The following is a 26,405-nucleotide window of genomic DNA, read 5'->3' as shown; positions in this document are numbered from 1 at the left end:
CAGTGGCCTTTATTCTCTCAATCTTTTTCTATCTGTTCAATTGGGTACTATTTCTGTGGTGCAAATAACTTAATCTCCAGCATACTTAAACAGGCAGTGAAGGATGTATCTTTTTGATATTTACTTATCATAGTCTTAGGTCTGCCTATTTGGTATTGTAACTCTCTCAATTGACATACAATAAATTAAGTGTATATTCATATACAATAAATGGAATCCATTCTACAGGTCATCTGTACTGTTAAAACAGCCAAAGAATGGTAGCATGAGAAAAACCTATGCACGCTGTTCTAAAGGGGGTTCCAAACACTTAGCAGGAACAGACATAGGCAACCTCAGAAGTTCATATTAAAAAGTCAAATGTTAAAAAAAATCATGAAGGTTTTAGGTTAGTCAAAGTAGAGAATTAGTGTTTTGTTTGCAAGGCAATAGGACTTCAAGCTGCAGTTCCTTTCACTTCTCCCATTTCACTGTTTTGTTGAAAATCTAAGGTGCTCAGATACCATCATGAGTGCAATATAATATAATATCTAGACTGTTTTCTGTAAATGGCTTATTTTTACAAATCGGAATGATTGCACATTAACTGCTGTGTATAGTTACTATGATTTCCAAAATGTCATTCTCCCAGGCCCCCCCCCCCCCCAAAAAAAAAACCCACACAATAACGACAAACAAACAGCAACCAAAAAACACAACAACCCTCAGGAAGGAATGCCTAGGTAATACTAGTTCTCATCTTTATCTGAATCAGCTGATTTCCTTCTTTTGGCTTAAGCTTTCCACTTTTTTGGGGCAACTGTTGAGGCTTTCTGCCTAATGCTATATGTGTTTGTGGAATTTGACTTGTCAACCAAATCCACGTAAGGAGGAAATTGTCAATCTGTTTGGTTTAAAATGTACGTCTCTTGATGTTGTAATCTGGGAAGACATGTTCTCTGATTTCTAAATATCAATTAAAAAAATTCACTGTCCAGAGATCTTTTTTCAAAGGCTCAGTTGTTTTAGGACTTAAGAAAACCTAGGGTCAAATTCTGTTTCCACCTACAAATGATTGTGAGCCAAATTGTGCAAGCTCATGGGCTGAGTTGGAACCTCTCTGAAATCTCCGCTGCAAACTCTGCACTATGCAGTGCAAATGAGATAAGAGGAAAGGAGGAAGAGCAATACACACTATTGCCAGAGTTGTGCTTACACAATACAGGTTTGCAAACAAGGAAGTGAATTATTTTAATGTTTTCTAAGCGAGGTTGAAAAGAAATTTGACAACTTAACATTACTTAAACTTTTCACAAACAATGGAGACTTCAGAATAATAGTCGGTCATGTGCTGTGTCCTTACCTGGTGTAAATCATCACTGACTTTAACTTATACCAACTAAGGATTTAGCCTAGTGAGTTTTCTATGGTGATAGCGATTATGCCAGTAAAAAAGGAAAACATGCTAGGCATTTGCTTTTGAATTTATTAGTGATTCTTCTGTGAAACAAAATAATATGTAAATAAACTTCGGATCTTGTGGGTGGTTTAAAAAAAATGTGTAATATTACTTTAGCGGTTGCATGTTTGGCAATGTAGACATGTGGCCTAAGGGTGTTAATCAACAGAAAAATCTCCTGGTTGGTAAAAGAAAGGGAGCGTTTAAAAATAAATATAAAACAAAAGATGAGGTGATTAAGCAAAGTGATATTTGTTTTTATGTGAGAGTGGTGCAAAGCTAATTGATAGGATGCAATTCTTTTATATTAAATATATTTGATCTGCTTTATATTTTTTGTGGTCACTTTTATAGCTTAAAGTGTTGAGTTAGACATTGTCTTTTAAGGTGGATGAGAAAAATAACACATACCCTGCTTACGTATGCACACACATTCACAGTGCAATGTGGAAAAAATTCTGGCCTACTTGCTCTTTTCAGTAAATGACTGTAGATTGATTCCAGGACGGGACCAGATTCAAATACAACAAGATACTTTTCTGGGATTGTTGGAAGCTGCATTGAGCCCTCTTACATTTGTCTTCATTGCTACTAATTTTTATGAAGGAAGTATTTTAGTTTAAAACAAGGGAAAATAAACTAGTTATATTAAAAGGGACTTTTAAAAAGTTCTGTATAAAATTCACATGAATAATCAATTAAGTCCAAGATTTTCAAGTTAATAGTGACTTTGGGTACCTAACTTAAAATACCTTAAAGGGTTTTGATTTTTCAGAGAATAGATGCTTAGACTTTTGAAAGATCAGGCCCTTCAAGGTGTCTTAAGTTGAGCACCCAAAATCACTAGTCACTTTTGAAAATCTTAGGCTGCATCACCAGATGAAACTTAGTTTTTAATTCTTTTGTAGTTGTTAATGTAGATCAACACCTCAGAAATAAAACTACTGGTGAATCTAATTTGAGAGAGAAGTAGTTAATTTTCTGTATATGCACTTTGCATCAGAAATGTTTGTCTTTATATCCCATATGAAATGTTATTTTTGAAGTGAAAGTCTTAACGAATTACCTATTGTGGAATAGAATTAGAATTTTATTGTAACACTGCAAGGCTGTAAAGAATGAGAAAAGTCTTGTATATTATATAGAACAAACTGGTATAACACCATGAAAGTTTCATGATCTTTATGAGAAGACATGTAGTTATGTCATTGATCTCTTTTTAGAGGATAAAACAAGTGGTGTTTAGTTTTACTTTTTGGTTCTTTACATAAAAAATGGAGTAGATGGGTAAATTTTTATGTATTGCATGTTGGTTCCCTTAGAGTGCAACTGTTTTGTTTTTTGTTTTAAGCTCCAGGCCCCTAGGACTGGTAGATTATTGGCACACATCTTTCAATGTGTTTGCAGTGAGGCATACCTTTTTTCAACATTTCAATCAAATTTGATGGATATAGATTACATTCAGTAAAATGGGTATACTTTTTTTAATATTTCAAAACAGATAAAGTATCATCTTCATGCAGTTTAAGGTATAGGTACATTCCCAAACGTTGACATGGAAAAAAGCGTAAGAAGTATGGGACTTAGCGTATTCTAAGTTCTTAGCCAGGCTGTCATTTCACACACATGGGAACAATGAATTGAGTTGGCCATCACACAGCATTTTAAAGAAACTCATGAAAGGGTTTTTCCCATGCAAGGAGTTTAACGGTATTCTATTAATACTGCATAGTAAATTCTTTGTCCTCTTATGGAGAAAACTCTTAACTTAATTAACACGCAGTATCAAACAAGGTGGGTTTCTGTTCATAACTACAACATATAATGTTTAGAATGACATAATGTTCCAAAACATCGACTTCAAGTTGTACTGTTTTTGCATACAGTAAATAATTCTGTCACTATCAATTTGTGGCAGATTTGTTATATCATCTGTTTTTACTGGTGTTAGCAAATACGCACACAATGGAGAAATCTTAAGACAAGGTAAGATATTTGATTAAGAAGACAATCCCAATAAAACATGTGCAACTTATAATTAAAACACCACTTCAATTCCATTTATCTACACAGCAGTCTAATTTTACTACAGTATACAGATAGAATCCTCAAAATGCAATGATTAAAAACATATAAAGATACTATCTTAGGAGGAGAGATCCCAGAGGATAGGGAGAAATGAGTTCACAGGATTTTGAAGAAATTACTGTGCTAAAGAAAAGTAGTTCAAGCTGTTCTTGCAGGCCTGGAAAACTAAAATCTGTATTTCTAGCACTGTTTTTTCTAGCTATCCTAGATAATCCCCTCTGCAAAACAATATTTAAGAATAAAACAAAATGAAAAATCATTGGAGGCCCTCCACAACCTGCAAATCCAATGTCTACTGGAGTTTTTCTTGTCTTTGTCCTGTGCACATTAGCAAGAAATGTTGGGGGGGGGGGGGGGAATTAACTTTTTGATATTTTTTTTCCCTATTTCATGCCACCAATAAACATCTGAAATGGGAGATCATTGCAAGTAACAGAATTTTAGTCTTTTACTACTTAACATCACCCAAGGCCTGCAGTAACTGAAGAGATCTGCGTTGCCTGCCATACCTTACTGCTTTATTTGGATGCTTTCACGTTCACATGAGAAAGTTCTAAGCTTGAATGTTGTTCTTTGGCAACACGTTTTTTAAATAGAAAATTGAATTTCTCATGTATTATTCTCATCTTGTAAGCTCTTTGGACTTCCAAAAGTTGAGATTCTGTTTATAACATGTTCACATAATGTAGGTTTTTATTCCGCATCCATCACCATGGTGTCTTGAATACCTGTATGGAATCAATAATATTAAATAAAGTTCCATAGTTGTTGTTTATATTCCAGGAATATTCAGCAATGCATACCTTATCTGAAACTTCAAGCACTGCTAATGATAAAAGGTGAAACATGTCCTAGACTTTTTACTATCATAGTACCGTGTACACTTATGGCACAATATATTTAGAGAATAACATACCCAGTTTAACAGTTCGGGCCAAAACATAAATCTTCAGTTCAGGATCTCCTATACTGAAATAAAAGAAATTTTAACCATAACTCAGTTGGCTCTGTCAGTTTTTCTGTCTCTCTCCACAATAGATTTTTGTCTTCTGAATACAGTCTGTCATTTGCACGTTGAGCTATGATATTCCCATATCGGTTTTACTTAGATTGAAAATCTGATGAAGTGAGCTGTAGCTCACGAAAGCTCATGCTCAAACAAATTGGTTAGTCTCTAAGGTGCCACAAGTACTCCTTTTCTTTTTGCGAATACAGACTAACACGGCTGTTCCTCTGAAAACAGTTAAGCTGTTTCAAAAGGTGAACAAACAATTAAAGTAGGTTCTTTATGATAGAAAACATAGTTTTGGTTTGTCAGAAGTCTCAGGCCTGGTCTACACCTAAAAATTAGATTGACCCCGTTACATTGTTTAGGGCTTTGAAAAATTTTGTGCCCCATGCAATGCTGTCAACCTAACCCCCTTGTAGACTCAGCTGGAATTTTTAAGGTACTAGCTAGCTACTGCCTCTTGTAAAGGTGGGTTGCCTACATCAGTAGAAAAACTCTTTCCATCACTGTAGGAATCATCTACACTACAGTGGCACAGCTGCAGTGCCGTATGTGTACCACTGTAGCGTAGACATACCCTCATGCTCAAGTTTACACAGAAAACTATTTCCTGGATTACTATGGCACAGAAATCAAGTCTGTGAAGTTGCTTCAGGGCTTAAAGGGTGGATGTCCTTAGTCTTAAGAGTCGTGGAAGTGAATAGCCAGCTTTCAAGTCCAGACTTCCTGAAACAACTTCTAAACCTTGATTTCTGTGTGATCGTAATCCTACAAATGTGTTTATAAAGGAGAGGGAGGCTGCCTGATCGAGGATGCCACTTAAGCCAGCCCAGTGTCTTGAGAAAACTCATAAACTGTTTAGTGAGGAGATGGGGGAGGTCCAGGGATGTCTAGGGAAAGCAAGGCATTTGAGTTGGTCTTGTTTGTAATTCTGTAGAAATGATTTGTTTAACAGACAATAGTAGGAGCAAGTGAAACCTTTTTGACATACCCTGTTTTCATTTTAAATATCCATTTATTAAAAAAAATGAATTTGCTGAGTATTTTTTTAGATTGCGTGTGATTCTAAACATCAGTGCTTAGTTAAAATGGGAAATTGGGAGGGCTAGCTTTTCTGGTACTGGGAACGTTTTTCTTTAATTTCTTGGATATCTGTCTGATTATAAAATGTATAAGCACAATGTTAGAAGATAATAAAAGCAAGCAATACGTAACTAGGAAGTTGTGACTGAACATGTCTTGGGTACAGTGTGAGATCTAAGACCACATGCTGTATAGCATTTGGGGAAGTGCTGTTACACATGCACAGTGTTGGTATTATAACAGGCATTTTATGCAAAAATTAAATAATAAAAGCATGAAGGGTGAGTCTAAGGAAAAAATAGTTGAAACTAAAATTACACTTCTGGTGGCTTGGAAATCTGAAAGGAGACTGGCTATGTGAAGAGCTAACTCTACCTTGGATTCCATTCTGTCTGTGTATCAAAGGTGGAAAACAAATAGTAAAAACGTAACTAACATTTTTACAGTTTAAAATGCTGTTTGTTTTGAGCCTTACTATGCTAGAGAGGATTTGCATGTTGCTGGGAAAGCTTGTGTAAGTCAGGGCGACAGGAAGGAAAGGTTCATAATACTAATGCTATGCACAGAAAATGTACTTAACCCTTCCTAGCTCTGCATTTGCTAACACATGATGGACAATATTCAAAACTTGCTTCTGTTTCCTGACTTTCATATTCTTGCATCAGCAAATATTTGCGTTTTTTTCTAGGCCATTTAAAACTAAGTGATGTCTTGGTTTTGGGTGTTTTTTTTTAAGGAAAAATACATGGACAATGAGACATTCAAGAAGGCTCTATAAATACATTTTTAAAAATTTTTAAATTTGTAGATAATCATAAACCTAGGACAAAAAAATCTTAATGTTTAATTTCTTTAGGTTTGTTGTAGGCTAAGGGCCAGCTGAGAAAAACAAATTGCATTTTCTTGTCTTCCTTTATTTTATTTTATTTTAAATTCTTGGACTGCAGATTGGATAAGTGCAGCCTTCTTTTGCTTATCATTCTGGTACCTAGAATTCCTATACCCTTCTCTCCGCCCCCTCCCCCCCCCCTCCAACCTACAGCATTTGATGGTTTTGCATTGGCCCCTTGAGGTTTTTGTATTTAATATTTGGAGCTAACTGTTTAAAAAGTAGTATGTTTTTCTGTAAAGAAGTGTGTATGTGGAGGGAGTGTATGTTGCACATGCTTTTTTGTTTTTTTTTATTAAATGAAACTTCAGAAATAACTTACTTTGGTACGTGCTCATTTGAAACTCAGGCTAAGATTTCCTGTCTGCGCTGCCTGACTGCTTATCACAGTGTGTATGGAGGCCAAACTGATTAAATCAATATGTTCAGTTCACTTTATACATGAGAAATTCCTTTGTTCAGGTGTGGAGCCCATGTTAATACTTGGCGTACATCCACTTAGTTATTATGTGAAGTGGGTGTGTGCAGATAACCTTAATTTTAAAAAATCATTTGCTCTAGTTCCCTATGGTATGGTGAATTGGCTTGCTGCTCCATCGATATCCGTTAAATACAATGATGGAACTGGCATCAGATATTTGATACAAAAACATTGTGATAAATTACTCTACTTGTAAAAGGAATTGCTTTATCTCAAATTTGGATTAAATTCGTGTGGTATCTATTGCAGTGTCATAAATACTTATCCTCTGAGCCAAGACCCTTCTGATGAATGATTTTTAGTTGGCAAAATAATTATAGCTTGCAACTGATGGGAGTTTTAAATTAAGAAAATTGAAAAAACTGACTTTTTTTGTACATAAACACTACTTTTAATCTCCCTTTCCCATTTGTTCCAGAAGAAAACACACTGCCAAACAATTTCACTAGACACATTAAAATTAGAAAAACTAACTCCAGAAAATATACACTGGTTCTTGGGCCTTAAAGTTATCTCAGCTTGTAAAGACAAACACATTATTTCTTCCTTCTTCACTCTTCCCTAGTACCCCCCACAAAAATTGAATATGAGCATACCCTCATCTCTTCAACATCTGTTTTCTCAGGAAGGAAACTGCATTAGTCCACAGAACTGTCTCATTGTTTTGTAAGGTCCATTGAGGTTTTATTGTGCATTATTATGTACTCGTTCTGCACAATGCTGCTCAGCCAAAGTAATAGAATACTGTAGAAAATATTGGGCCAATATTTGCGAAATTATACCCATAAATATGGACTAATATGAACCAAAATTTAGGGTCTGTTACTGGTTTAGTTACAATAGGTTTGTGCATCAAATACTGTGGTAAACAAAGCATTCTTGTTATGTAAGGAAACAATAGTGAAGAGAGCTTTTATAAAAATTGTTTATGTAGCTTTCTTAGAAATATGTTTACCATTGTCAAAGACAATCTACTAGAACTCTGCCTTTGGTAACCCTGCAAAGGACTGTAAGGCAACTGAAAGGTGTATTTCAAAAAAGGAGGGTGGATGGGGAAACTTCGTAGGAGATGAGGCCTGAATATGCTCTTTCGTACACCAGTATAAATCTACAGTAACTTCACTGAAGAGAATGGTATTACACTAATACAAAATGTGTGGGAGAAGAGAATCAGGCTTACTGATGACATGCTTTGCTTGATTATATACTGTCATGTTTTATATAGCTTTACATAACTTTCAGTTGCTGAAAATCAGGAGAAACATGGCAATATTAAAACAAAATATTTTATAAATGCATCTGAAATTCTGCTTCTTTCAGTTTGACTCAGTACTACAAAGTCTGTCAATAACAAAACTATGGAGAAATTAAATTTTAAAAAGCAATGCACTTAAATTTCTTGAATAGACTCACTTTTTTAAAGATCTCATGTACTTAATCAATATTTAATGTATAGTATGCACAGGGAATATGAGATCTTCAGGCACTAAAGGAGAATTTGTTACTCTTGCAAGTGACTTAATTGAATGATTAATGAGGTCATTGCTATTTAGGTGCCAAGCAAAGTCCCAAAGTAAAATCTTGGCCCAATGGAAGTCAGCAGCAAAACTCTCATTGACTTAAATAGGGCCAGAATTTCACTCCTCCTTTCCCCCAGTTTCCAGTGAAGAAATTATATATTTGATTTCTAAAACTCCCTCCCTGTCAATTGACTATAAATCATTTGCTGCTTTGTCAGTACTATGCTGGGTAGATGCTCCAGAGGCCGTCCTTTCTAACAACTTGGGAGAGGAGGGGAGTTAGGGAGAGACTGTTAAAATCTTTTACTGATTACCTATAGCAACTGTAAGTTTTGATAGTACTCATGTTTCCATATAGGTTGATGACTCACATTTTATTTTGTACACAATGCACAAAAGAGTAATGGAACACTGAACTTTTAAGTAAGGCCACATTGAAGAAAACTGCCAATTTTTACAGTAAATATTTTAAACAAATGTCTACATTGACTTCAGCTTATTTTCCCATTAGTGGGGTGTTTTGTTTTTTTTTTTGTTTGTTTGTTTGTTTTTTTTAAGTAGTAATATTCTTTTGTAGGTGTAAAAGGACACATAATAAAATTAAAATTGCAGGCTACCCATAACTAAAAATATCTGGTCTTGCCACTATGAGTGATAGTCACCCTCAATTTTGATTGAACATCAAGAAAGAGAAGTTAATTGTATGCAATTTATGCCTTATTAAGGAGATTACTCTACTATTTAAATGAGCATGTATTCACAATCAGTGGACTTGGGGTAAATTCTAGTAAATAGGAACTTACATTTTAACCCTCCACAACCCACCCATCAAAAAAGTACCAAATATGCAGAGCACTGCAATCTAGAAGCTTGTGCTTGATCTTTTGCTTGATGCTTTCACTATGAAATATTTTAACAGACACATTAAAATAGTAATCTTCTTAGTTATGTTCCACTCTAGAGGTGACTGCATTACAGTGAGTGAACTGATCCTTAATTATACTTTTGTTAGTTTAAAAAAACAAACACTTTTGGATTAAAAAAAAGTGCTATGAAATTCTTTCATCACCCAGATTAATCTGAATCCTTCCCACAATATCAGACATTGCTTAGGGCATGAGCAAGGCACTGCCATCTCTGTCTAGCTTGGGTCACACTTTGCATGTGTCCCGTATGTCAAGTCCCATGAGTTTTCACTTCTCTGCTTGGCATAGGGTTTCTTTCAGTTGGCTCCTTTTTACATGTACCTCCTGCTGCCCAATAGCATGCCTGCAATAGCAGACACTTTGGCTTTATTCTTAATACATGTGCTAGATATTTCCATCCTCTTTTCTGGATAACTTTGGAGATAGGAAATTGCTGAACTAGCTAACAAATCTTGATGAGATGAGAGCTAAAGAATGTGAGAACATAAAGATTATGATGTGGCAGATATTTGTGAGATTCTTTACATATGAGAGGTTCATGAAGCATGGTTATGAGACATATTTCTCCACCTTCAGAATGACTTCCGTCTACCATCTTGCCATAAGTGGCAGCAAGACTATTGTTTCATAGCAGCAGCCCACATGAGGCACTTGGAGGCTTTGGTGCAGAGTGGGATATAGAGGTATTGTTACTGACTACATATGAGACTGATGAGTTTGGAGAGAAGCTTCGATGGAATTGGATTGTTGGAGAGATTACGTTGTGGAAGTGGTTAATAGTCATGTTTGGGTGAGTGTTTCGTTAGGTCTTTGCAGTCTGCCCCCAGTTTGGTAGTTGTGTCCTTTCAGTGACTATGGGCAAGTCTACACTGCAAAATTAAGTTGACTTGACTTACAGCCACTGCAGTAATTAAATCATTTTTGCATGTCCACAGTATGCTGCTTGTGACAGCAGTGCAAATCCTCACCTGAGCACATGCACTGATTTAACAGTCAGTGAAGGGCATTGTGGGGGCGGCTTCTGAAAGGCAGCAACAGTTGATGTAAAAAATGCAGTATCTACACCTTACTACATCACCCTAGGCACTATGCCTCTTGCTAAAATGGAGTTAAGTCGGTGTAGTGGGCGAGTTACATCAATGGGAGCTACATTTCAGAGTAGACGCTTAGAGTTAGGTCGATGTAAGCTGCCTTACATCGACCTAACTCTGTAGCGTAGACCAGGCTTACCTTAGAGTGACAGGGTTGAACAATGCTACTGTGCATTGAAAACATGAAGCACTTGGAGGATAGAAAGAGGGATTATGGGAAGCTCTGCCTGTCAGTTTGTGTGGTAGTTGTGGACGTAAGCAAGTTATGTGAAATTGTGTTGTGGACATAATGAAAAGCTGATATGTTTGATTTTAGTTCTGTTAGCTCTGGTCTACACTTCAAAATTATGTTGACGTAAGGCAGCTTACGTTGACCTAACTCTGTATGCATCTACACTAAAATGTAGCTTCCACCAATGTTACACACCCACTGTACCGACTTAATAACTCCACCTCCGTGAGAGGTATAGTGCTTAAGTCGATATAGTTAGATCGACGCAGTGTTAGTGTAGACACAATGTTGCTTACATTGACTCTTGTTGCCTTTCAGAAGCCGTCCCATGATGCCTCACGCTGGACAGTTAAATCAGTGCAAGCGCTCCTGGTGAGGATGCTCACTGCCAACACTAGGAGCACAGTGTGGACATGCAAAAGCAATTTAATTACTGCGGTGGCTGTATGTCGACATAACTTAGGTTGTCTTACTTTTGTAGTGTAGACTTGCCCTTACTTTCATGTATTGTTATACTATACAGGTATAACAGACCTGATCAGTGGACACTGTAGGGCCATTGTTGATGGGTTTGTCTCTGTTCAGATATATGATACAGTCTGGAAAGGTATTTGAATGGTGGTATAGTTGTGCTTTTTTTTTTTTTTTTTTTTTTTTTGGTTCTGTGTAGGCGGTCTCCCTCAAAACTAGATTTGGCTGAGAGTGTCTATGTTATGTTAGTATCCCAGGAAGGTGGTAAGATGCCTTTAGTATTGGTGTAGACTGTAGATTGCCTTGTTACCCTAAGTGGGCTGATTAAGTCCATCACCGCAGTTGCATGGAGGTGCGTGGGTTGATCCTTTCTGGTGGTGCCAGTGTTTATGCACATGACTGTTGTATTTCAGGGTCTATGCTGATTTCCTGTTAGCTTCTGGGTTGAGTTTAAGGTATAAAAACCCAAATAGTTTAGCACTTGCCCTCTGCTGTTTTGACATTGAAATATTTCATAGATTACAAAGCCAGGAGGTACCATTTGTGGTCATCTAGTCTGACCACCTGTATAACACAGCCTATGGAGTTTCCCCAAAATAATTCTTCGAGCATATCTTTAATTTAAAAAAAAAATTCAGAGAAGGTCTTATGCTAACATTGCTCTGGCTTAAAGAAAAAGGAGACTGGGAATGAGGAAGGCATTTTCCATGTGAGGATTCTGGAACATTCTTACCCTTTGATGCAGCAGAGGCTATGTTAATCTTTAAAGCACACTTCACCACTCATCTCTCAAGTTTTTGGGAATGCTTTTTGATGATCTTTCTTTGGGGAGCAACTAGTATTGCTGTATTTTATTAATTTTACATTTTGTAGTTTGTGGGGTTTTTTTTATTGTTAAATCATATAGAGCAAAGTTAGGTGCTCTGAAAGGAATCAAAACTTAACAGCTCCTGCATGTTTTGTTTAAAAATTATCAATTTGAGCCATCTGTAATGTGAACATACTAGGAAGTGAAAAAATGGGAATACAAAATTATTTAAATACTGCTCATACAAATTAAAAATGTGATTATCTTAAACATGGTCAGTGTGTCAGATAATTTAAACCAGGATGGAAATGGTTCTGTATTGCCACAAACTCCAAATACTGTCTGTCTCAAACTCATTTTTCAGTAAATGGCTGCTGCTAGTGGTGCACTCAAAAATTCCATTTTCAGCTTAAAACTATATGAAACATTATTTTAATTGATTACTTTTCTCAGAGAAACAAAGTTTCCTTTAACTATTTAAATGCTGAGATTTTTAAAACTGCTAAACAAAATTCTTCAGTGTTTTGAAATGGGGAAAAATCCTTTAATATGTGAGTATAGATATAAAACACACATACACAGTCCAAGAGGATTACAAGGACATTGTCAAACTATGTTTTTGTCTTTAAAATTACCGTTTTTAATCAATTATTTGTAAAACCCTACAGCCTTTCTGGACCTCAATTATAAGAAATTTCCTGTTATCCAAATCAGGATCATCTCTCTTACATCAGTTAACATTAACATTCATTGTTAACATTAACAAATGATTAGGGGTCTAGAACACATGACTTATGAGGAGAGGCTGAGGGAGCTGGGATTGTTTAGCCTGCAGAAGAGAAGAATGAGGGGGGATTTGATAGCTGCTTTCAACTACCTGAAAGGGGGTTCCAAAGAGGATGGCTCTAGACTGTTCTCAATGGTAGCAGATGACAGAACGAGGAGTAATGGTCTCAAGTTGCAGTGGGGGAGGTTTAGATTGGATATTAGGAAAAACTTTTTCACTAAGAGGGTGGTGAAACACTGGAATGCGTTACCTAGGGAGGTGGTAGAATCTCCTTCCTTAGAGGTTTTTAAGGTCAGGCTTGACAAAGCCCTGGCTGGGATGATTTAACTGGGAATTGGTCCTGCTTTGAGCAGGGGGTTGGACTAGATGACCTTCTGGGGTCCCTTCCAACCCTGATATTCTATGATTCAGTTATCCAAAACTTTATCTGAACATATTCGAAGAAACACCTTTTCCCCTTCTCCTTCCTCTCTTCCCATTGCAATATATGGATTTGAGCCTTTGTGTAAAACTTTAGAAGTTTGAAATAAAATGTCCTTGCCTACCAATTTTGTCTTTCTGCATTTAGCAAACCGCCCCCTCACCCAAGTTTCCAGGACCACAGAAACTCTCTACAATCCAAATGATCATATTTACAACATATTTACAACAGTTATAGTAGGTAAACATTTTGGGCCTTAGAGTGGAGACATCTCTTACCTGTTTGAAAGCATTTACCAGTTTTAGCAGTCTTCCTAAGAGCAAATATCTCTTACAGGTAGAAGTTGCAAATAGGTAGAAATATTTTAAGTGTGAACACTGTGTAGATAAGCTAAGATTATATAGATATCTGGATTTAAAAATGGGTTTTTTTCCTAATTTTTCGAAGATGATTTAAACAATCAGGCCTAAGGATCACCCTGCTCTAGGGAGCCAGCTGTGTCACCAGATGTAGAGCATGTACCCTAAAGAATAGGGTTTTTTTAAAAAAAATTCCAGTTACATCTGAGAGATGAGCTTGCAGGTGTTTTCCTGTCACTGTATTTCACAAGGGTAAATTTGAATATCTGTACCATAGATATCAAAAGGGCTTTAATTCCTGTTTTTGGAATAGGACTAGAACATTTAGGAAGTCAGCTGGATGTTTTGTAGCTATCGGAGTCAGCATAAAGGGCCATTTCATTTTCATGCAATGTCTCCAAGAGAATTCATTTGTGTATTGAAATATGTTAGCTAGGATGACAAGTACCCGAAGTCTTCAGCTTCGCTTTAGTGTAGGGCTAAAGTGGCATTGATAGCCTGCCTCCATAATGTTTTCATTGTAGAAATCTTCAGGAATGCTGCACTACTGTTTTGACTTGGCTTCTGGGTCTGATGCTTACTTTAAGAGGACAGTTTTGCAGTCCTTTTTATTTAGAAGTCTTCACAACATGCTCTTCACAACTGCTCTTCTGGGGTGAGGGAGGAATTGATTAGACTCCTGCTGGTAGGAATATGCAGAGGCCACCCTGAAAAAGGGGGAAAAATATTATTTACCATAGTAAAGGTGATTCTGAGAGTGTTGCCTCTGCTTATTCACACTACAGGGCTACCTACCTTTCCCTTTTCCTTGGAGCTGTGCACTCATGAGACTGAGATTTAGTGGAGCAAGTCTAGGTAGCTGGGGATGTCCTCACATGTTCTAGGCGGGGCACCAAAGTTCAGTTTTATGAAGTGATGTTTCTGCTGTACCAGTGGGGCAGTGCTTTTTCTGCAAGGTATCGAAATCTCAACAGCACTGATTGAGTCTAATAAGTGTGAATTTGCAGACAACGTTCTTCAAAGAAACACAGTTACTAACACGTGTTTTCTATGCCTTAGACAACACATTGACCATTCATGTGCATATGGTACAATATGTTACCTTTGACTAGTTATAATAGAAAAGTGATTCTAAAATGGCATGCAGCAAGAACTTGAGATTTTTATCTACAGTATTTGTTTAGTCTGTGAAAACAATGGTTAGTCTTTTTTATAGGGCATCCACCAACATGTAACTTCAATTTTTTTAAGAAAATTTACTTTTGTGTGGCAAAGCAAATAATAGTCTGACACAGTCTTAGTCTAGACTTCTATCTTCATGTTTCCTTTAGTAACTTTCTCTCACAAAACTGATTACACTCAGCCATTTTCCTCTGTGAATTTGATAGATTTAATGCATACATTTAATCTTCAGATCTCGGATGGTCAAGGAGATGAGCGATCAGAGTCACCCTATGAAAGTGCAGATGAGACTCAGACAGAAGCATCTATATCATCCAAAAAATCTGAGCGAGGAGCAGCAGCAAAAAAGGAGTATGTGTGTCAGGTGAGAGACATTAGTTAGTCATTTGTTACTGTTGGATTTTCTCTCTAGAAACATTTTTTTTTAAAGATACAAAACTGAGACTGGAAATAGGGTTTTGGGGACTCAGGGGGAGTTAATGCTTCATCCAAGCCTGAGTTATTTACATCTCTTCAGGGAGGAATAGTTTAGTGGTATGAGCACTAGACTAGAAGAGAGGGATTGTTGAATTCTAGTTTATTGCTCTATTTGACCATGGACAAATCATGTAGCCTTTCCACTTTAGTTTCCATAACTGCAAAACAAACATAATACCTTTCTCAAAGGAGGGCAGGTAACTAGTTAGTGTTAGATTGTAAACCCTACAGCTCAGAGACTTGTCTTTGTGTGTGTGTATTTGTAAAGTGTCAGTGACTACCACAGTGAGACCCGGATTATGGCCTCTGGGCACTACTGTAATATAAATAACACTTTAATGATGGTATTGGTATAGTCAGGCTTTTTTAAAAAAAATTAAATGCTGCTACCAGTATTTAAAAAGGGATCATTATTTGTGAAATGAGGTAGCGTACATCAGGGAATATCTGGTTTGTCTCCAAGGGCCAAACAAGCAAATTCTCTCTCTATCTCACTCTTTACATATAGTAATAATGAAATTACATTTATTTTAAAATGCTGAGGTGACTAACCACTTAAACTGTGCTGTCATTAGAGCGTGGTAGTTTCTAGTAGTTCTTCGAGTGCTTGCTCATGTAGATTCCATTTTAGGTGTGTGTGCGCCCATGTGCACAGTTATCGGCAATTTCTGCCTTAGCGGTATCCGTTGGGCTGGCTGTGGCGCTCCCATGTGGTGCAATTATCAGGTGCTACCAGCCCTGCGCCCTTTCAGTTCCTTCTTACTGCCCTTTAAGGTTGGTTGGAGCACCTTGTCTTACTTCACAAGAGCAGCAGCGTTTGTCCATTGACTGGTTTAGTGGTTGTTGTACGTAGTTTAATAGTTAGTTAGTTGATAGTGTGTGATAGTCAACAGAGTCCCACTTGGGAGTTTACCCTGAGCGGGGCATTCCCCGCTCCTCCCGGCTTCAAGCTGTGTGCGTCATGCAGCAGATCAATGCCGATCAGCAATCCGCATGATGGCTGTCTTAAGCGTCTGGGTGAAGGCCACGGGAAAGACAAGTGTACCATCTTTTGCCTACCCAGAAAGAGCAGGATATTCTCTTGAGGTCATTATTGATAGAGGCTGCTCTTCATCCGGCATCAGAACCCTCCACCGTGGCACCCACGCCCAATGCTTCAGCCTTGGCGTGCATCGCCTGCATATTCCATTTCGCCCGCGCCAAAGAACAGGCTGAAGAAAAGAAGGCCCTCAGCACCAAAGGAGAGAGGGGCCATGGGCAAAGGACTTGTGTCAGGTCATGCGCCTGCTATGGGGCTTCATGGGGGTACTGTAGAGGTCGGACCCATCAGGGCCCCCACTCCCACCCCAAGCAGCAGGGGTTCCCAGCCAGTGATGGGGCCTTGAGTGTCCGAAGTGGTCCCAGTGGCTGCGGCTCCGCAGGTGCCGCGCCAGGTGACTGATACGGCTCCGCTCGTGGCACCAAAGGGGAAAACCACTGGGGTGCTGCAGCATAGACTGGTGTAACACCCCAAGTTGCTGGATCGCAGGTGCAATTCCCTGTTGCTGTGACCTCGAGACCCAGCGCAGCAGCCTGTCTCGCCAGCCGGAAGGCCTAGATCTCCACCAATATCCCCTTCTACTAGGCAAGGGACTCCGGTCTCACGGCGCAGCTCCCCGTACTGACGACCCTCTGGCCATAGGTCGCCTAGATGCTGAACACCCTCTCCCATAAGGTCTCCTTGTCGTTGGCCTCTATCCTGGAGGTCTCATTCGGGATCTCGGCGTCATTCGTGTTCGCCTTGGTACCATTCCTCTGGCAGGCGGCGTTACTCCTGTCTCCCCTGTTGATTGCCTACCAGGCTCAGTAGGCAGACCTAGGCCTCAATGGACCCGCCATGGTCACCGGAGGGACAGTAGTCAGGGTTGGACTGATTTTTAACCCGTTGTCAAGACGTGGCGACTTCCCTCCAACTCAGGAGAGCAAGGTGGCTCCGGCCATGGTTCCAACACAGCAGGGGCTGTAGCCCCCCCAAGTTACGGTACTGGAACCCGTGGGAGGTGCTGATGATGCCGGTCCAGTACTCCCAACCCCTCCTGGCTGCATTGGGCCAGCTGAGGTACTGCCAGTGCGGTAATCAGAACACGGTTCCACGGTGGAAGCAGAGCCCGTGCACCCAGACCCTGGCATTGAGGGAGCCTTCCCCTGACAAGGGAGGGGGTGACACCATCTCTCAGGTGACACAATCGTCCTCATCATCCCCAAATGAGGCGTTGGCCAGACCCTCCCATACCAGAAGTCCCCCAGACGATTTTAAGGAGCACCAGGCCCTCTTTGAATGGGTGCCTGAAAATCTAGGTCTGCAGATTGAGAAGGTCACTGAGGAGGCAGACAACCTCTTCCGTGTCATCTGAGCCACCACACTGGCAAAAATTGCATTGCCCGTTCACCCAGGTGTGCTCAAAATAACCAAATCAGTGTGGCAAACCCCTCATCTATTCTGCCAACATGAAAGAAAGTGGAAAAGAAATACTATGTCCTTGCAAAGGGCTTAGAGTATCTATCCACTCATACCCACACAGCATCGTTGGTTGTGTCTGTGGTGAATGAAAAGGACAGGCAGGGTCACCGCTGTGGAACGCCAAAAAATGAAGTCAAAAGACTCAACTTATTCAGCAGGAAAGTTTATTCGACAGCCAGCTTACAGTTTAGGGTCTCTAAGCACCATGCCCTGCTGGGACGTTATAACTTTAAGCTGTGGGACTCCCTTAATAAGTTCACGAAGGCCCTTCCACAGGATTGTGTCCAAGAGTTTGCTGCATTGGTGAGCAAAGGCATGGTGGTGGCCCCGGGAGTCTTCCAGGTGGCCTGGGACGCGATGGACTCGGCTGCTAGGGTGGTCTTATTGGCAGTGGCCATGAGACGTAGCTCCTGGTTGCAGGCTTCTGGGCTGTCCCAAGAGATGCAGACCATAATCAAGGACCTGTAGTTCAAGGGTTCGGTGCTCTTTTCTGAGCTAACTGACTCTAGGCTCCGTGGGCTCAAGGACTCCCGAGACACCCTCCAATCCCTGGGCTTGCACACCCCTCAGCAGTCCAGGAAGCCGTTCCATCCTCTGCCTCTTCCGACGCAGTCTAGGTCCTGCAGGGCTCCCAGGTCTGGCTTCTACAGATGAAAGGACAAAGGGCCTAAGAGGCTACACCTTGCAGTTTATAGCCTACCATCCCTCCCACCCTCCTTCCCCATCCGTCTTCAGGGACCTTTCTCACAAGCAACTCCTCATTCAGGAGATCAAAAGCCTCAACCAACGTCAGAGAACTCAGGGCTGTTTGACTAGCCTGCCAAGCCTTCTACCTCATATACAAGACAGCGTGGTTCAGGTCCTGACGGACAACATGATTACGGTGTTCTTTATCAACAGGCAGGGCCGATCCTGGTTGTCTGCCCTTTGCCAGGAAACCTTCTGGCTCTGGGACTTCTGCCTACATCACAACATCCATCTCATGGCTGCTCACCTTCCAGGGTCCAAGAACGCTTTGGCAGATCGCCTCAGCAGGATGTTCTCGTCTCGCCACAAGTGGTCCCTTCATCTGGAGGTGGTCAGTTCCATCTTCCGCAGGTGGGGAACTCCCTGGGTGGACCTGTTCGTGTCCAGGCAAAACAGGAAATGCCACGTTGTCTTCTCGACTGGGGGCATGGACAGAGGAACCCTGTTGGACGCCTTTCTGCTCCTGTGGTCGGAGGCTCTGATGTAAGCCTTCCGTCCGGTGCCGTTGCTACCCAGGGTCCTCATGAAAATCAAATAGGACAGGGTGAGGGTCATCCTCAGGGTGCCGGCGTGGCTGCGCCACAGTCTGCTGGACCTCTCAGTGGTGATCCCATTCCAGCTACCACTCAGGTTGGACCTGTTCTCCCAGAACCATGGCAGTCTTCTGCACCCAACCTGGCGGTGTTATATCTGACAGCTTGGCTGCTGCGTGGCTAAACACACAGGAGCAGCAGTGTTCAGCCGAGGTTCAGTGCGTTCTGTTGGTAAATAGGAAGTCCTCCACCAGAGCGAACAACCTGGCCAACTGGAAACAATTCACCTGCTGGATTGCAGACAGGTGTTCATCCCGAGCGGGCTTCGCTGCAGCTTATTCTGGACTACATCCTGCACCTTAAGTTCCAGGGCTTGTCCCTCTCATCGATCAAGGTCCATCTAGTGGCCATCTTGGTCTTCCACCCGCCGTTCGAGGGCAGGTCAGTTTGTGCTCAGGATATCACGGCCAGATTCCTTAAGAGCCTAGAGTGCCTCTACCAGCATGTCAGGGACCCCGTCCCTCCGTGGAACTTGAATCTGGTGCTGTCGCAGTTTCCAGGTCCTCCCTTTGAGCTGCTGGCTCCCTCCTTCTCCTCTCCTGGAAGGTTGCATTCCTGGTTGCGGTGATGTCGGTCCACCAGGTATCCGAGATCCGGGTGTTCACCTTGGAGCCACCTTACATGGTCTTGCACACAGTCCAACTAAGGCCGCATCTGGCGTTGCTTCCCAAGGTAGTCTCATTCGAGTTTCATTTGGAGCCAGGACATTTACTTACCAGTCTTGTTTCCGAAGCCACATAGGTCTGAGGAGGAGTGCAGGCTACATGCCCTAAACTTCAGAAGGGGCTCTGCCTTCTATATTGACCAGACCAAGCCGTTCCATAAGTCAACGCAGTTATTCGTCATTGTGGCCGACAGAATAAAAGGTCGCCCTGTATCCACTCAAAGAATAGTTTCTTAGATCCCTGCCTGCATTCTCGTCTGCTATGACCAAGCGAAGGTGCCATCCCCGGCGATTGTCACCACCCACTCAACCAGGGCACAGGCTTCTTCGGCAGCCTTTCTGGCTCATGTGCCTATCCAGGACATCTGTAGAATGGCCACCTGGTCATCTGTCCACAATTTTCCGTCCCATTATGCACTGACCCAGTAGGCCTGGGATGATACTGGCTTCGGTAGGGCAGTGCTGCAAGCCGCTAAGCTGTGAACTCCGAGCCCACCTCCATGGATACTGCTTGTGAGTCACCTAAAATGGAATCTACATGAGCAAGCACTCAAAGAAAAAACAATTACCTGCCTTTTCGTAACTGTTGTTCTTTGAGATGTGTTGCTCATGTCCATTCCATTTCCCGCCCTCCTACCTCTCTGTCGGAGTTGCCGGCAAGAGGGAACTGAGAGGACACAGGACCAGCAGTGCCTGATATATCAACATATGGGAGCACCACTCATACTGGCCCTACGGATACCGCTAAGGCAGAAATCTCTGACAACGCGTGCACACACCTAAAATGGAATGTTTCAGAGTAACAGCTGTGTTAGTCTGTATCCGCAAAAAGAACAGGAGTACTTGTGGCACCTTAGAGGCTAACAAATTTATTAGAGCATAAGCTTTCATGAGCTACAGCTCACTTCATTGGATGCCCCCCACTCTCCTGCTGGTAATAGCTCACCTTTCCTGATCACTCTTGTTACAGTCTGTATGGTAACACCCATTGTTTCGTGTTCTCTGTGTATATAAAATCTCCCCACTATATTTTCCACTGTATGCATCCGATGAAGTGAGCTGTAGCTCACAAAAGCTTATGCTGTAATAAATTTGTTAGTCTCTAAGGTGCCACAAGTACTCCTTTTCTTTTTGCTAAAATGGAATGGACATAAGCAACACATCTCGGAGAACAACAGTTATGAAAATGCAGGTGAGCGCTTTTTATTCATGTGCCAATGCTGACAATTCAGGCATGGAAGTATCACAAGGCCTAGCATGTTAAGTTAATGATTCCTGGTAAGGAGAAAATAAGGTTGCTTTTAACCTTACATAGTCTGCAATTTCCACATGTAGGAAAATTGTTTAAAATCTTTTTGTATTTAATAGATTGAATCTACATTATTTAGCGCTCTGTGTGTGTGTGTGTGTGTGTGTGTGTCTAGAGGGCGTGCATGTAAATATTTTGTGTTTACTAAATACATCCTAGATATTTGTAGGAATGGAAAAAACATTTCTGCTTGGAAACTAGATAATCTGATGGTTGTAGCTCCACTTCAGATAGGAAGAGTGAGAGGAGAAGTGGGTGAGAGAAATAATGAAGAAAATAATTAATCCTATATGCGTATTTTTAACGCTCAATACTTTTCTGATTTAAAAGCTGTGTGAAAAACCAGGTGATCTCCTGCTGTGTGAAGGCCTATGCTTTGGAGCTTTTCATGTAAGCTGCCTTGGGCTCCCTGGAAGACCAGCAGGAAAATTCATTTGTCGTGAATGTACATCAGGCAAGTCTTGTCCACTTCTGTTAATAAAAAGCCATAGTAGTCATATCATTTGTCCTAACAAATCTTGTTAGCTCAGAGTATGTATATCTGAAGGAACCATTTTTCTTCTGGTGCCAGGCAGGATGGGAGCTCACATTACCATTAATTTTGTCTCTTCATGTAAGTGCTAGAATATCCAGGTACCCAGCATTTTTAGTTGAAACTACGTGCACCCTGAGCTAGTTTAGCATGTGCAGTGCATAATCATAACACCTGCAGAATACTTGTCATCATATGTAATTCCAGAAGACTCAAAACCTGTGGAAAGCATAAGTCCTACAATCAGGTAAAAGAAGTAGGTTCAACAATTCCTGTTCTTTTTTTTTGGTCTGTTTTTCCCCTTAATCTTCTCATTTTTCAATCTCCTTTTCATCCTATAAAAACCCTAACTGTACTTCTTGCTATTAATCTTGGTTGCTTTTTCTCCTGTAATAATTACTACTGGTTTATAATACTTAAACATGACTTAAAAATTATTATAGTCCTGTTGCATCTTCAAACAGAAAACATACTGAACCTTGTTGAAGAAAACTGTGAAGCATAATAATGAAGTTTTCAAGACCTGGTTTTCAAGTGGCACAGAAATAAGCTTCATAAACTTTCTCACATTGTAGGCTGATCTTAGCTTCTGCAGAATCACAGACAACCAATGTTATTTACTTCATTGTTAAAAACAATTGCCCTTATTGTACTCCTGTGGTCGTTAGAGGTTCGTTAAATAAGAACATGTAAGCAAGTCAGTGATTGAGGAGTTGGAGTTTAACTGTGTACAATTTAAACAGTAATTGATTTATATTGTAGTTATATTTTATTTGATTTGTTTTGGGATGGGTAGATTAGAAGCCCTTTAATTCTCAAAGTTATATGTTCCCCCCCCACTGCCAAAAATAGCCTAAGTACAGAAACTCAAGTAAGAAATAGGATGTTACTTTTCTTACTTTTATTTTTAGGTGTTCACACGTGTTTTGTGTGTAAGGAGAGAAAGGCAGATGTGAAACGCTGCATTGTATCCCAGTGCGGTAAATTCTACCATGAAGCTTGTGTGAGAAAATTTCATCTTACTGTGTTTGAGAACAGAGGTTTTAGATGTCCTCTCCACAGCTGTGTGAGCTGTCATGTTACTAACCCCTCAAATCCAAGAATATCAAAAGGTATTCCTTCATTTTTTTCAGAATTTTTTAATGAACTTTGAGTTGCTATTGTTTTTGTTGTACATAAAGAATTAAAGGTACCTCTGCTAATTGAGCTATTAATCTTGTTCAACTCATTGAACATACTTTATTATAGTGATGTGGTAGGAGAACTCTGGTTATAATTAAAGAGGCGCTTTCACTTGAAGCCCTAGTTACAGTTTTCTGAAAAAAAATTATCTTCAGATTTATGTATTTCATGATGGATCCCTGATCAAAAGTAATTTTTTTCCTAAGATGAGTAAAATTCCATATGGCTACTTCTTCTTTATGTACTTATTTTATCTATAACAATAAAAATTAGGGCTGTCAAGTCATTAAAAAAATTGATTGCACAATTAATCACACTGTTAAATAATACAGTGGTCACAAACCGGTTGATCATGATTGACTGGTCGATCCTGGAGACTCCCAGTGGATCGCTATCTCCAGCCACTAAAAGTCCGGCGGTGTAGTGGGGCTCCCTTCCTGCCCTGGCCCCACACTGTTCCCGGAAGCGGCCAACATACCTCTGCAGCCCCAGGGGAGGAGGGGGAAGGGGTCTCCGTGCACTGCTCCTGCCTGTAAGCACCACCCCTGCAGCTCCCATTGGCCAGGAATGGGGCCTATAGCCAATGGGAGCTGCAGGGGCAGTGCCTGCAGAGGGGTAAGGCGCGGAGCCACAGACATGGCCCGTCCCGTTCCCCTCACATACACACCCAGGTGTCGTAGGGGCATGTTGGTCCCTCCTGAGAGCAGCGTGGGGCCGGGGCAGGCAGGGAGTCTGTCTTAGCCCCGCTGTGCCACCAATCGGGAGCCACCCAAGGTCAATGCCACCTGGCGGGAGCCTGCACCTGAAACCCCTGACCCTCCTCCCAGAGCCAGGATCCCATACCCTCTCCTGCACCCCAACACCCTCCCCCAGGCTCAGTAAAACAGAGCAGAAGACATACAATTCTCCCCCAAGGAGTTCAGTCACAAATTTAATTAACGCATTATTTTTTTAACAAGTGTCATCCACATGGAAGCATGTCCTCTGGAATGGTGGCCAAAGCATGAAGGGGGGATACAAATGTTTAGCATAACTTGTAGCTAGCATTGCAAGGTATTTACAGGCCAAACTGCCATGCAAACGCATGTTCTCACTTTCAGATGATGTAAATAAGCAACCAGCATTATCTCCCCAAAATGTAAACAAACTTGTTTGTCTTAGCAGTTGGCTAAACAAGAAGTAGGACTGAGTGGACTTGTAGGCTCTAAAGTTTTACATTATTTTGTTTTTGAGTGCAGTTGTGTAACCAAAAAAAAAAATCTACATTTGTAAGTTGCACTTTCACAATAAAGAGATTGCACTATGGTACTTGTATGAGGTGAATTGAAAAGTACTATTTCTTTTGTTTATCATTTTTACAGTACAAATATTTGTAATAAAAAATAGTAGTGTAAAGTGAGCACTGTCAACTTTGTATTCTGTGTTGTAATTGAAATCAATGTATTTGAAAATGTAGAAAAATATCCAAAAATATTTAATACATTTTAGTTGATATACTATTGTTTAACAGTGCAATTAAAACTGCGATTAATCGTGATTAATTTTCTTTAGTTAATCGCGTGAGTTAACTGTGATTAATCAACTGCCCTAATAAAATTTTTTTTTTTCCCACCTTGATAATTCAGAACAACTCAAGGAGGAGTGTGTGCTATGTGTAAAGTAGAAAAATGGTTGGAAAAAATGTTAAAATAGACTGAAATGCCATAAGGCACCTATGTAGTATACCACTTTTATTACTGCTTCAGGCCCCATTCCTTCAGCACTTGCATATATAGTCTTGTTAGTGTTAGCTGAACTACTCATACGAATGAGTACTTACGTGAGTAAGAGTAGCAGAATTTGCCCTTTCGTATGTGCCAATTATGTGCAGATCTCCACACATATATTCAATATTGAGTGTATTATTTGGAAAACTACATGTAGAAGTACACGCATAATTATCTGTCATTATATGTATTCTTACTTGTGCCTTGTCAAGTTGTGCCAGTCATGTGTCAAAATAAATACTGAAAGGTAGACATCTCTTTCCTAAACAGCCTAGAAATTAAATATGACAGATATGGGAGAATGCAAGTGAGAGAGCGTTGGGAATATTTATATAAATAATATAGAGCAATGAAATGCTTAATTTGGAGACCCTTTGGTGAAGCTCTTCACATTAGAATGTTACAGTGCCTTTAATTCAGTGTGGGATCTCATCTTCCTTAAAAGCAAAACTCTGTGCAGAAAACCTGCATTAATTCAATATTCTGATCGAATTTAAAGGCACAGTTTTTAAAGATATGGTGTTTGTTACATTTTGTATGTATGTTTATAGGCTACATTATGCAGCAATAAAACACATTTTTTTGCATGATATCTGCAGCCCAGTTAAATCGCAAGTTAAGAAAGATAACATAGAAGTATTCTTCTTTTGCTAGGCAAAATGATGCGGTGTATTCGCTGTCCTGTCGCTTACCATGCTGGAGATGTTTGCATTGCTGCAGGGTGTGCAGTGATCACTTCCAACAGCATTGTTTGTACCAATCATTTCACTGCCATGAAAGGAAAAAGTCATCATGCGCACATCAATGTGAGCTGGTGCTTTGTGTGCTCAAAAGGTAAATCGATATACAAATCTTTATTTTATTATTTTACTAAAAGTATAATCAACATCTAAATATTCATTTTTCACTTTAATGTATTTTATTAAGATATTTAAAGAAAAACACCAGACACATGGTGTAACTTCAGATTTCTTCAAAGTGTTGTTGAAGGTGTTGGAGTATCTTGTTAGCTGCAGGTGGCAAGTTCTTTAGGTTTTTTTGCTTGCACTTTGTCCAACTACCCTTTGATTTAATTGTTAGGCAGAGAAGCTTAATGAGTGCAGCCAGTGTGCACAGTGCTGATTAGAACATGGAGGAAGCAAACTACCACACCTGATGACAAATTAAATAAACACTGTGGAAGCTTGTTAAGCCACAGTTTGCTTAGCTTCCCACTTGAAAATTCATGCACGCTGTGACAGGGTGCAACCTGGAAATGTGGTATGTCTCACCAACCTGGGCTTCCTCTCACACTGTGTTGGTGTGACAAGCTGTAGACCTCCCCAGGTACTGCACTTAACACAGACGTCCAAAGGCAGGGACACACACAGCTGCATTACATGAATACTTTTGCTAGCCACTCATGAATCAACAATAGAGAGGCTCCAGCCAATTCCCCACACATCCCAAGTCCTACGACCCAAGAACATAAGAATGGCCATACTGGGTCAGACTAAAGGTCCATCCAGACCAGTATCCTGTCAGCTGACAGTAGCCAATGCCAGGTGACCCAGACGGAGTGAACCTAATAGGTAATGATAAAGTGATCTCTCTCCTGCCATCCATCTCCACCCTCTGACAAACAGAGGCTCGGGACACCATTCCTTATACATCCTGGCTACTAGCCATTTATGGATTTAACCTCCATGAATTTATCTAGTTCTGTTTTTAAACCCTATTAAAGTCCATAGCTGTACCATCTTGCCCTGATCAGAAGGCTGACCAGTGTAAGTTTATTACCCAGTCCACCACCTCAATGTGGAGAGGACATGCACCAGCTCTCGTTCCTGAGTAGATTTCCCAAGCACTTC

General features: G+C 40.3%; 1 protein-coding gene across 4 annotated transcripts in view; it reads left to right on the top strand.

The window, feature by feature from the left end:
• NSD2 (nuclear receptor binding SET domain protein 2) overlaps positions 1-26,405 on the top strand; it is a 151,736-nt gene that overhangs the window by 83,446 nt on the left and 41,885 nt on the right. For all 4 annotated transcript variants that reach the window (XM_073342741.1, XM_073342742.1, XM_073342743.1 and 1 more), the window contains 4 exons: positions 15,018-15,149; positions 21,406-21,529; positions 22,519-22,719; positions 25,210-25,389. In XM_073342741.1, coding sequence (XP_073198842.1) covers positions 15,018-15,149; positions 21,406-21,529; positions 22,519-22,719; positions 25,210-25,389 — 637 coding nt within the window. The remainder of the gene's footprint in view (positions 1-15,017; positions 15,150-21,405; positions 21,530-22,518; positions 22,720-25,209; positions 25,390-26,405) is intronic.

This window comes from Lepidochelys kempii, chromosome 4, assembly GCF_965140265.1.
Source record: "Lepidochelys kempii isolate rLepKem1 chromosome 4, rLepKem1.hap2, whole genome shotgun sequence".
Taxonomy (NCBI): domain Eukaryota; kingdom Metazoa; phylum Chordata; order Testudines; family Cheloniidae; genus Lepidochelys; species Lepidochelys kempii.
The sequence above is the reverse complement of the archived record's forward strand: the minus strand, read 5'-3'. Positions and strand labels throughout refer to the sequence as shown.